General features: G+C 42.9%; 1 protein-coding gene across 2 annotated transcripts; it reads right to left on the bottom strand.

Moving 5' to 3' along the window:
- Nucleotides 1-1,949: 1,949 nt before the first annotated feature.
- On the bottom strand, nucleotides 1,950-7,975 carry vsx2 (visual system homeobox 2). Of its 2 annotated transcripts, none has more exons than XM_076748913.1 (5): nucleotides 7,446-7,975; nucleotides 7,036-7,120; nucleotides 6,401-6,524; nucleotides 3,340-3,520; nucleotides 1,950-3,014 (listed from the first exon to the last, which is right to left on the bottom strand). In XM_076748913.1, the coding sequence occupies exons 1-5, from the start codon at nucleotides 7,864-7,866 to the stop codon at nucleotides 2,635-2,637; spliced, it is 1,191 nt and encodes a 396-aa protein (XP_076605028.1). In that variant the 5' UTR covers nucleotides 7,867-7,975; the 3' UTR covers nucleotides 1,950-2,634. The 2 variants fall into 2 exon arrangements, with proteins under 2 accessions (XP_076605028.1, XP_076605029.1); XM_076748914.1 differs by having other exon boundaries at nucleotides 1,950-2,951.
- Between the last annotated feature and the right edge of the window lie 4,662 nt (nucleotides 7,976-12,637).

Here is a 12,637-nt window from a genome sequence, read left to right as displayed (position 1 = left end):
TCACTCTGTATGTGTCTTGGCCTCAATAACTGAATTGGGTGGAGGGTCTGTGGAGGTGAGGACTCGCTCTATTGCACATCATTTCAGTCACGCAGCCTCAGATCGTTACCAGGCTCCATGAGGATTCCACTTTAAAAGAGGATGTGCAAAATCAGATTTCTTATGATGATCTTTGTTGCTTAAAATGTGAATCTAATTCCTCTGAAATTTAGGACTAAACCAAAGTCTTCCAACTTGTGCTAGTTTAAATATTTAAATATCCTTTACAAGTGATCAATTTTAAATTTTGCCAAGGTTTGGGGTGTGAGGTTTTTGGGCCTCATACGGATCTGACTCAGATCAACAGTAAACAAGACAAAGAGTGCAGCATGCTAACACCCTGCATGTTAGCATACTGTTGTCAGCTAAATGCTAACGTGCTTACAGTGACAATACTAACACGCCGATGTTTAGCGGGTTTAATCTGTCATTCTAACCATTTTAGTTAAGTGTTAGCATGCTAACATATGCTAATTTGCATAAAAAACACAAGGTACACCTGAGGCCGAAGGGAATCTCGTAAGTTTTGCAGGTATTCGACCAGAAACTGAAGTATTGGAGAGCTGAAATTTTGTCCTGAAATTTCACAGCAATCCATCCGACTGTTGTTGAGATATTTCAGTCTGAACCAAAGTGACACACCAAGCAAGCAGACTGACCAACAGACCGGCGCTGAGAATCCCTTTTGGTGTTTTAGAAAATAGAGAATACACATGTAGTTTAGCTGCAGGATGGTGAAACGAGAAAGCAATGAGATTTGCCTTTAACCACTGATGTCAGGTCCAAGAAAATGTGTGAGCAAGCACTTTCTGTGCTGAAGTGTTGCTTAACAAGTTGCTGAATCTTTGTCAGCTCAGGGAGACAGCTGTGTGTCTGATTTTATGTTCCTCAAAATAAACCCACAAAAGTGTATTTGTTAAAGGGTGATGATGCATGGTGTCCGAAACCCTCCACTCTTTTAATGTAAGCTTTTTTAGTACAACAAAACTCTCCTTAATGCCGCTGCAGGAGCTGTCCATCACAAATTCAGCCTATAAATTTTAAGTGTGCCACTCTTTACCTCTCACACTGTTCATATGGTCAAACATCATCCTGAAAACACACCCATCAATGTAACTCGCAGGTTCATGTTTCAACACTTCTCATTACTCTGACACACTCCAGTCCATCTCCCAGCCACCATTAATTATTGCATGTATACTTATCTCTGTCAACAATGTAATTAGCAACCTTTTTCCCATCTGGTGACATTATGGTTCCAATCTGAGAGCCATTCAGCGCTGAGACATGCAGCAGCATACTGATAATAGTCGTCCCTTGCCCTTTGAAATTGCTCCCTGTTTAATTGGAGTAGAACTCAATTGTTCAACTCATTAGGAAGGCCCGGTCACTAACTGAGGAGGAAGTGTAAAATGTGTTATGGATTACAGCTAATGTGTACACATAGACGTGTTGTAAAGCTGAGTTCAAGTGGCCTGATGCAACGTTTTATGAACAGCCCGTGGAAAAATCAAGATTGCCGACAAATAAAGCTGTTAGACTCCGGCTAAGTGTTTCGATAAGAGGATGAAACAGCTTGAGAGTCGGCTGGTAATAGCATCTATTAAAGTGATTTCAAAACGGGCTGAGGTCACCCTTCTTGGGGAGGTGCTTTCACTCTTTCTTCCGTCCCAAAAGCACTGGTCCCCTAGTTTAATCTGAAATTGAAGGCTCTCAACTGCGACGGATTATAGGGACTAACCCAAGCATGCAGCTGTGGACTCTGTCCTAATGAGCCCGGCCAGCGGAGCATCAAGTGACAACAAGTAGCCACTCCAACAAGGAGAGCAGCTTCACGCCGCTGAGGAGTTCCAGCCATGCCTCGACAATGAACTCATTTGTACAGAGCACTGTTTGAAAGGAAAGCAGAATAGACACCAAAAAGCCACATTTAATAAAAGGTGATGTCTGTTTTATGCTTTGTATCTCGAGTTATACATATTTCAAAATGGAAACACAAACATTGTTTAAGACTACAAGAAAACATGTTTCAAATTGTGCCTTAGTGAGAGAGGTTAATATATCAATTATATACAAAGCCATATAGGACAACAACTACTTCCCTTCTCTTAAAAGAGCACTGCCGCTGGGATGGTTCTTATTTCAAATGTCACCATTTAGCACAAGCAACATTAAGAATGAATGCCAACAATGAAATGTAGACCTTCAGGCACTGACCGCTCACTGGTCATTTGTAGTCCTAATTAACGTGTTATAATACTGGATAAAACTTTGCTCATCTGGCTCTACATATAATTGTGGGATCTATATACACTAATATGAACACTTTTACTCCCACTCAGTCAAATCCTCTCTACAACAACTGTACGTTTGGAAGTAAATCAGAGAAAGTGCTTTTGCATCTTCTGCGCAGAGCCAGAGAGGGCCAGGTGAGTTGTCTTCTCAGAGAAGTCCAGATGCGGGCCAGTTTAGCGAAGTCAGTGAGGGATGAAGACCTGCCGGACGCTCAGCTACGTTGGGCCCGACACATGCTGAAAGCAGCCAGGCCATTGCATTCGCTCTCGAGAATAAGAGTCCTCAGGAGGGTGAGAGCCTCTATGGACTTTTCTCCTCCTCTGCTGGACTCAGGCGATCGCTGGCATTCTCCTCGGCCGCCTGTCTCTGCTGTTTGCCGTCCGGCAGTCTGTCGTGAGAAACCGTCCCCAGCACTTTGGCACTGTGCTCCTGTGCCTTGGCCCTGAGTGCAGCAATGCTGTTCTCCCTCAGTTCCTCTTTAGAAATGGTGGACTTGCCTTCCGACCTCTTCTCCTCCGCCTCAGCCTCCTCTGCCCTCTGAGAGCTCGGCTGCTGCGGCGCGTCGCACTTTCCTGTTGGTGGGGGGGCTGCTGCCTCCGCGGACTTTTTGTGCATCCCTGCAAAGAGTTGCGGGTATTCAGATTTAGAATAGCGTCTGTTGATTGGTAAGCCATCTTGGACTGAAAATAGCAAGCAAAAATAGTTCCGGTTTAGAATGTAATGTTTGAATGGATGACCAGCACTGAGGATGAAACTATTTCATGTAATGCAAAACGTTCTCTAAATGGCAAACTGAAGCATCTACCAAAGTTGTGCAAAGAAGACAAAAGTGCCTGCAATTTGTCCTTCACTGCTGCAGTGAAACACCGACAGTGTTGGGATTACGCATGTATATCTTGATGAACTACCACATTGAAAATGCTGTCCTCTTACTCCTGAATCATGGTGCATATATGAGACAATGACACTGAATGTTTGGACACACAGTCAGACATCAAGCCTCACCGAGCAGCCAGGGGGCGCAGGACTCCATGATGCCATCCTTGGCAGACTTGAGGATGGACTCTGGCAGGGGAATTGAATGCCTCACCATGGCTCCATACAGCCCGTACTCAGCCATCACGGTGCTACGGCCCCAGCACTTCTCCCTCTTCCTCCACTTGGCTCTGCGGTTCTGAAACCATACCTGTGAGAGGAGGACACCCAGATGTCAGTCACAGATACATGAGATAGAACTACATAGGATTGGTGCATCTGCTAACTCACATGGCACAGACTAGACAATGTTCCCGCTCATTAAGGGGTGACAGAGATGGAACCACATGAGATTAGTGGTCCTTTGACTTCAGAGGAGATTTGTCTCAGCAGAGTGAAGGTAATGAGTAAATTCAAGGATTCATTTGTCTTTTAAGGGTTGCAAACAGTCCAACTGCAGCTTGCAATTTCTATTTCCTTGTTTGCAAGATGCAACAACAACAACAACCACTTCCTAATAAGGCACCCCGAAGAGGCCTTAGCTTCATTATTGAAATAACGTATTAATTCTTCATACATCAATTGTAAGCTATCATCAATACTAAAGTTTGTGCTGGTAGACTGTGGAAAATCCATGTGGCAGCTGTTTATCCTTTCTTTTGGAGTCTGTTCCATAAGGTAGGTGCTCATGTGGTCCAATCGGTCCAAATGACATATTGCAGACTGTGGTAAAAACTCTTAATTGATGACTTAATATTATTTATAACTGCAGACATGAAGGCTTATTAAAAAGTGCAAACCCCTCAGTATTTATTACTACAAGCACATTATTAGAAAGGATAAACACCTTCAAAACCTGGCAACCCAGGATATTAATGGATTTTAATTGACCTGTAGAGCCTCAGTAAATGATTTATTAACCATCACTGGGGCCATTAGTTACACCTTATAAACCCTTAATGAAGGATGGATTATTAGAGAGTGGCATGAAAACTCAGTTTCAGCATTTCAGCAGTTGTTTTAAAGATGACCTCTTTGGGAATCTGCAGCGTGATTCAAAGGAACTTAAGATAACAACTGCTCCGTTTGGATTCAGTCCATTGATTTCCCATAACCTGCCGGCCACAGGTGTGAAGGATCTCTGCCTCCTGTCAGAGCTGATCTCCAGCTACCTGCTGTGGCATTATAGATGGTTTGACACATCAAGACACTTCACTCGGCCACAGCCAACAGCTGCTTGAGGCCCTGCAGGCTATCTGTCAGCTCAGAGAGAGGGAGAGAGAGAGAGAGAGAGAGAGAGAGAGAGAGAGAGAGAGAGAGAGAGAGAGAGAGGGAGAGGCCAAATTGATTGTATAGCACAACACAGGATTGTTAAACACTCCACTCAGGGCAGCTCTGATGGCTCTGGGAGGAGAGGAGGGGGCCGCACAGAGGACTCAAGCGAGGGGACAGATATTAAATTGAAAACGATCAAACCGTTTTCAGCCTTTTTTTTTTCTGTCTTTTCTTCTGGTAATTCTGATGATAACCCTTATTTCATATAAGATACTTTTTTTTTCTCCCCCTTTGCTTCTCCTTCCCTCAAAAGAAGCCAGTGTGGAAGCTGCGAGGAGCAGTGACCCTGGGGCACGCCGAGGCTGATTGAAAAATAAGTTAATTTCAGGCCCAATCGATGGCGGGCAGGCGGGCAAATATCACGGGAAATTAAACTACCGGGACTCGGGGGAGCAGCGCCATTGACCCGTGCTAATAAATTCAATGTAGTTATTTCATCTGAACTCCCTGCGTCTCTCCAGCAGCCAGCCTCCCGAGCTCGTCTGATTTAACTAATTACACTCGATGAGAAAATTGGGTGTTAATTTTATTTAGGACAGGAGCAGGCCCGGCCTTATTTATTTATTTCCTTTTTATTATTTATTCGCGGCTGCACTGTTGCGAGCCCGTAATGAGAAGGAGATTAAAAGGCGCCCCGGCAGATGGATGGTCCAGGTCACACCGCAATCTTCTTCCGCCTTGATAGCTTGATTAGGTCGTTAGCGGCTCCTTCTCCGAGAACAAATTGTTTCACATCCAACTGCAGCCCGGGGAGAGATGATCTATCCTGGCGAGGATGCTGGAGGAGAGCGGGCTTTGTTCAGACAGGAGGGGAGCACCGCTGATCGATTTGCGGGGGCTCACTTAGAGCCCACCACCCCTTAAACAGAGAGCAGCTGAGGCGGCCTGCAGGAGCTTATGAGCGCTGACGGAGAAGATTACAGGCGCATATTCATAAGAAAAACAATAATATTTACCTTCTAATACCCACACAGCTCAGCTAGGCTCATCATTTCAGAAATACATTGTTTTTTTTTTTTTTTTTTTTTTTATTAAATAATATACTGATGAGATATGCTTTGCAAAGTCATTCTGAAGATAATTATTAAATAGATGGATATTATTATTATTATCATTATTATTATTATGATTAGACTATGTCGAATCTCTTAAATACAATGAAATTAGCAATGTAAAACACTACATGCTTTGAAATTATCGTGTAGGTGCCTTGTTTGCCATTAATTAATCAGAAATAGGATATATACATATTGCATCTGAAAGAGAATATAGATTGAATTGTGCTTCTAATAATAATAATAATAATAATAATAATAATAATAATGGTGATAATAATAATAATAATAATAATTTTACGAACCTATTGGAATTTTTTTTTTCATAGCCAGCGTTTAATTTAAAATGCAGCATTTTTATGAGCAAAACTGGCTAAAAGTAGCACCTTCTAACACCTTGACATTTAAAATAAGGCTTAATTCATGAGTTAAAGAGCGGATTAAAGGAGGCATCTAATTCAAATAGGCTCAATATGAAGCAAACTAATGCGACGCATCTCTTATAACAATAAAAACTGTGTATGTGCGAAAAATATCCAGGACTCCAGCAAACAGGATGATCCATGCTCAAAAACCGACAAGCAAATTTTAAATATTGTTATCATAACAAACAAACACACACACACACACACACACACACACACACACACACACACACACACACACACACACACACACGGTGCAATAGAGCAGCCTGTCACCTGTATCCTGTCTTCAGGTAGCTCTGTTTTCATGGCCAGCATCTCTCGGGCGTAAACATCCGGGTAGTGCGCTTCGTTGAAGGCCTTTTCCAGCTCCTCCAGCTGATACGAGGTGAATATGGTCCTGTGGAGACGGGTGTCATTTTATATATATATAATTATATATAATAATATATTTTAATATATGGTGTGCTGCAGATATCACTGGTTCAAAGTAAAGGGTAAGCCAAGCCTTATTTCAAAACCGAAATAAAAGCGCAAAAGGTGAAACAGAACTGATTAAATGTGTATAAATAATAGACCATTTCACTAAAGTAAGTCTTTTATTATTCGTGTGCATGGATGTAATAAAAAAAAATTAGCAAACCAAATCAGGACAAGCCAAACATTTCATGTCAGTAATGACTGAAAATACAGACAAACTAGGGCCAATTTATAACTGCATATCAGTGACTGGACTCGTTCGTTATTAAGAGTACAATAAAAATATCAAAAACTAAAAAAAAAAAAACAACAACCCACTACCAATGAACACTAACTGCACAAACTCTTACTGTAAATTATTACTTTTCACTTTATTTTACGGGCTGGAAATTGCTAAGAATGAATGCCATGAAGCAGAATCATTCACTCACCGGTGGCGTCTTTTTTTGCGTTTCTTGCTCTGACTTATTGATGACTTTGAGACTTTTCGTTCGTTTGAAGATAAATCCTCCGAGTCTGGATTAAAACAAGAAGAAAGCGTTAAAGCTGATAACATCCATGAGAGCATTTTGAATGATCACAATAAACCCTGGTGACAATGACACGACTCTGCTGTTTATAACTGATCATTACGTTTTAAATAAACCAGCATAATAATAATAATAATAATAATAATAATAATAATAATAATAATAATAATAATAATAATACAGTGGGGAAAAAAACACAAAAACAAATGGCAGTGCATGCTCAGCAGCCCGGTTGGAGATATGACACAGTCAGACATCCTGCAGTGAGATCAGTATTTATTATCTCTGATTAGAAAGTGGTTGCAGATCACCTGAGCTGGCGGACTGGCTGGTGTCCAGCGGTCCTCCGGACCTGCTGTGGGGCTGCAGGTGAACATCTTGTGCGTCCGACAGCACCGTCTCCAAAAACGCTGGCTGACTGTAAAACGACGGAATTCCACCAGGGCCGATTAATCCCATCCCGACACCCACACCCACCCCGACGGGGCCCAGCAAGGACCTGGCGGTGATCAGGTGCGTCCCGGCCGGCAGCGAGCCCGGGCTCCTCTGGGCCGCGGACGGCTCCTTATTCAGCCCCAGTATCTCCTGGATGCCAAAGCCGGTGCACCTGGGCGGCGGATGGGTCGCGCTGCTCTTCGGCTGGTGGCTGTTACTCCCTCCGTTTGCACCCACAGAGGTTTTCTCCGACAGATTTAAACTTTCCGACAGCACGGCGCCTTGTTTCCCCGTCATGATGTCTTCGATCAAAGGCCCTTTTCTCTCTACAGCGTCTTACGGGAGGGTCCCCAGTGCATGATCCTCTGTATAACACACAAGAGTCCTTTAGAAAATGGTCCTTTTATCCAACAGGTCCATCCCAACAAGAGGCAGGACCCAGCAGCCAATCAGCTGCAAGGATTCAGGATTCCTCTGGATCATGGATGCATTATACGCCCTCTCGGATACATATCTGCATTTTTCCTCGGGACTATATGGATAAAGCGGAAGGGATTTGGGTTACTGAAAGAAAAGGAGGAACGAAACGACTTTCTTCAAGACTACAGGCTGCAGGAAGAAAGGCGAGAGGCTGAGAAGGAAAATTTAATTACTGCACACAAGAGAACCTGAATCCTTCACTTTTCACGGAGACAATAAATATGAATATTAGACGTATAGCAACAAACAGCACACCTTCCTCAAGCTATCAGAAACCCACTGCAGACATATCAATGCTTACATCCGCTTTCGTTAGGAAGTCAGGCCTAGTTAAATCGTCTATTTCACACCTCTTGCTTACCCCTGAAATGCTATGCTATGGTTTAGAAAATTACCTCAATCTCTTAGTATAAATCAGTATGTACTGCACACACACACACAAACACACACACACACACACACACACACACACACACACACACACACACACACAGAGCCAAGTAAGATCTCTCAACCACTAGCTCACACGAATGGATAATTGATCTCCAGATGCTATGGGAAACTCATCACACGCAAATCAAAGGCTCTCCCTAAAAAAAACGCCAGCTGGACGGTCTGGACCCGGTGTGCGCGGCACGGTCCGGCACGGCGCTAATCCCACAGCAGCAGCAGCAGCAGCACGGGCTACAGAGCAGATTAAATCACTGGGATGTTTCCTCCGAGGAAATGCAAAATCATACAGAATATGGTACCCAAGTGCAAGACTAATGAATAATTAACCGGCCTTTTTTTTGCTTATATATGATGATATTAATACAGGCATGATCACTACTTCCAACTCATCTGAACATTACACTGAAATAACGCTAATTATGCCTGGTATCTAAGTCATGTATGGGCCTAAAACATTAACTTCAGTGAAATGATGGCAGGGACTTGATGAAACATGCTCGTTTATTGATATTTTTAATGCAATTAGTGGATTTGCATTTTTAGTTGGCGTCTTTCTTTGCATTTAGTTCTAATTAGAAAATAATAAATATGAAATTGCCTGTTTTGTGGCATAATTGGAGACGAAAAAAAGACAAACACGTGCCTATTTTGGGTCTCGTGATTATTTTAATAACTCCATTCTGAAACTATTAAAGATGCAGACCATCCTGGTGTTTCAGTGTCAAATATGAGTGTTGGGGGTTAAAAGAAAGAATAATCTCACTATCATGAAGCTAATTTTGACATATTTGTGCCAAAATTTTAACTCGTGGACTTACATGAATATCTGTTGTTTTCTGTGCTTGTAGTATAATTTTAGTGTTTATCTCATTGAATTCGTTTGGGAAACATTTAAAACAAAAGGTGGATTGGCCCAGTTTCTGCACACATGGTCAAAGTGTGGCTTCCAACAGATTTACCCTGCATACATCGCCTGCATGCATGCAAAGTGAAAATACAAAAATAATGCAATAAGGAAACTCTAAAGCAGACTAATAAATAAACACACAGGTATCATGTGAACGTAAGAGCAAAAGAAGAAGACGGGGAGGAACCGGGCCCGTGCAGCTGCGTGGATCTACAAAATACATAAAACCATCAATCATCAAGTTAACCTAAAACTACATGAACTGTGACTGGGACATAGAAAAGTCATATTTTAAATCAAACAATATGAAATAAGCTGCTGATTAAGAAGGAGAAAAACATCGCTGCTGCAATTAACGCTTGGCCAGTTGAAACTAATTAGGGCCTATTTAGAGGAAATTCTATTAATGAAGAAATCAATGTTATCAGGATATGCTAATGACACATCAGCCTGTTGGGATCAAGTCATTTATTAACATGGAAGGCTGTGAGTCAGGATGACCCGTCAATTACAGGCAACTTGCCGCTCCCTCTCACTCCATCATCACTTCTGCCGCAATCTATACAGGCGGTTTTTTCCTCTGTTTGTTGACAGTGCAGCGCGTCTCCTCTCTGTGTGGCTTTTAATAACCCATCTCCTGGAAAAAGGCTGCATGCTGATTTACATGCACGAGAGAGGCCGCCTAATAAGGCTCTAGATTAAGGGAAGATTTAGTTCAGTCACTCGTGTAGATTGGGTTGCCCATCAAAGACCTGCAGGATCTGACGCCCGCAGATTAAAAAGCAAACAGCTGTTGGGAAATTTTTGTTTATCCCCCCCACCACCACCACCCCCCCTTCTCCTCCTCCGACCCCACATCCTGCCTCTGCTCCATTCACTCCCCCTGTTTGGGCGTTTTTCAGGCCTCATGCAAAAATTAGGAACAGCGTGTCCTCAAACCTGATTCAGAAATCAGCAGTGATAAACGCATCCAGTCTGTAACCTTCAAACTGCGGCAGGTCAAAAACTCATAAGCAGCTGTGAGCAGAAACCGCCCCCTGTAATGAATAGCATACCTGGCTGATGCGACTGGTAAAGCTTGAAACGCATTTGTGATAATGAAGACGCAGAAAACTTTTTCTTTGTGCGAAGGTCACAGCAGGAATAAACCTGAATGCAATGACTGATCACATAGATTTTGCACATTAGGCTGGATGTATTCCTCAGTTATCCTCCCATATATGAACTTGTGTTCATGCAACACTGGTGCGTTCAGCGTCTCGATTTTCTTTAGGTGGATCAAAGCGGTGCGAAAGTCTTCGGTTCAGTGTGCTGAATCCAGCTGCATCCTCGGTGTTGGAACAGGGTGCAGGCAACTTGATGACAGCACACATGTGGAGCCGAGTCAGGGGAAAAACTAAAGCCCAGCCAGAGCCTCTGCTTTCCCAAAGCAGGGCAGGGCGTGATGTGATGCGATGCCCCCCTGCCTCCCTCCCCCTCCTCTTCCTCCTCCTCCCGGTTACAGTAAGAGTTTGCGGGCCCCGCAGCTTTCTCATGGCTCCTCCACAATGGCATGTTTGGTAGCTGCCCGTCGGCATTGCTTAATTAGGCGAGGAGTTGATTAATTTGCACTAATTGACAGCTAATTTAAGGACTCGGGGCACATTGGATTGACGTTTGTCGGGGCACAGAGGCTATGTGAGGTCAAGGTAACGCACTGCGGATGGGTGGATGGATGGATGGATGCAGAAGCTCGGATTTCCTCTCCATATGGATGACCAGCTCTGCAGGGGACTGACCCGCTTCTTGACGAGGCTGTTCGGCTGGAGGCAGGCTGCGGGTGACAGGCAGCCACTAGTGCGTGCAACATATTGAGGATGTCAGGTCGCTTACCACGTCAACGCTCCGCAGACTGAATGCTCATCACCGGGCAGCAACAAGTGTCCTCAGGCAACCAGTCCCAATGACAGCGGGGTCACCTCCAGCATTCACGGCTGCACAAAGTGCAGAGTGAAACTTTTCACTTGGGTTTGACTCACAGACAGTGTTTCACACTTTTACACTTCAGAGTCGAATTGTGCTTTTTATTGCACTATATTTATTTGAGCTATAGTTACTTTACAAATGAAGAATTTACGTAGAAAACATAAGGTCTTCTATAATATGATAACCAATTAGCAATGTAACCATAGGTCTCATATTCAGGATAACACTAAGGGTCATTTTTCTGCAGAGCCAAGACTTGAATTTTTCGTAAATTTTGCTAATAATATTTTTACTTGAGTAGCAATTGCAATGCATGACTTTTACTTGTAATGGAGTATTTTTACTTTAACTTACATCAGGATCTGAATACCTCCTCCGGCCCTGGTTAAACTGTAAATTGGTTTCTGGGTTGCCAGGTTTGATGTTGTTTATACTTTCTACTTGGTTGTAAATTCTAACAGTTGCAATACATTAATAAGGGTTTTTCACTTTTTATAGCCATCAAGTGTGCAGATATGTTTAAATATACCCACACACACACACGCACACACACACACAAATCCATAAAGGCTGGAGTATCAGTTGTTATAAATGGACGTTGGTCTATCTGCTCTACAACTCTTTTATTGATGCCAAAGCAAGTGTCATGCTGGAGGAGGATGAATGCCGACCGAAGAAATTTTACAGCTTGGGAAACCCAAACGTTTTCTCATTTATGGTTTGTTATTGATTAGTACAAAGAATTAATTAATGCTTAATTAACCATTAATAAAGACTGGAGCTGCAGCTTACAAACACTGTATAAAGGGTGCCACATTGGAAAATGGAATAGGAATTTTCATAGGCTGTTGTAATGCATCCATACTTATTTATGTAACAATACACAGAAAAGATTCAGTTTTTGTAATGGCACACTCTGTATTTTACAGGACAGTTTGTCAGTTATAGGCTATTAATATGATTTGGGGAGGTGGGTGGGGGGAGTAGTATTTGGACCGCCTATTGTACTTTTACAAAGCCTAAGTAAAAAAAAACAAAAGAACTCCAAACTACAGTTGGTTATTTAGACACATGAAACCACTTTCTGGCCCCCCATCTTCCTGCTTCCAGGCCATGTTGCGTTCAAGGATCCACAAACTGTGTGTGAAAAGTGCAGAGCTGTTTAAATAATCCATATTTTTTGAAAGGGGTGAACCAGGGTCCGTGCAAGAGGCAGGGGGTGAAGCCACTGAGGCAATGGCGGCCTCTGTCCGTGTGAATCGG

The sequence above is a fragment of the Chaetodon auriga genome, chromosome 14 (genome assembly GCF_051107435.1).
Source record: "Chaetodon auriga isolate fChaAug3 chromosome 14, fChaAug3.hap1, whole genome shotgun sequence".
Lineage (NCBI taxonomy): Eukaryota > Metazoa > Chordata > Actinopteri > Chaetodontiformes > Chaetodontidae > Chaetodon > Chaetodon auriga.
Note: the sequence above shows the minus strand (reverse complement) of the source record. Positions and strands in the feature narration are given on the sequence as shown.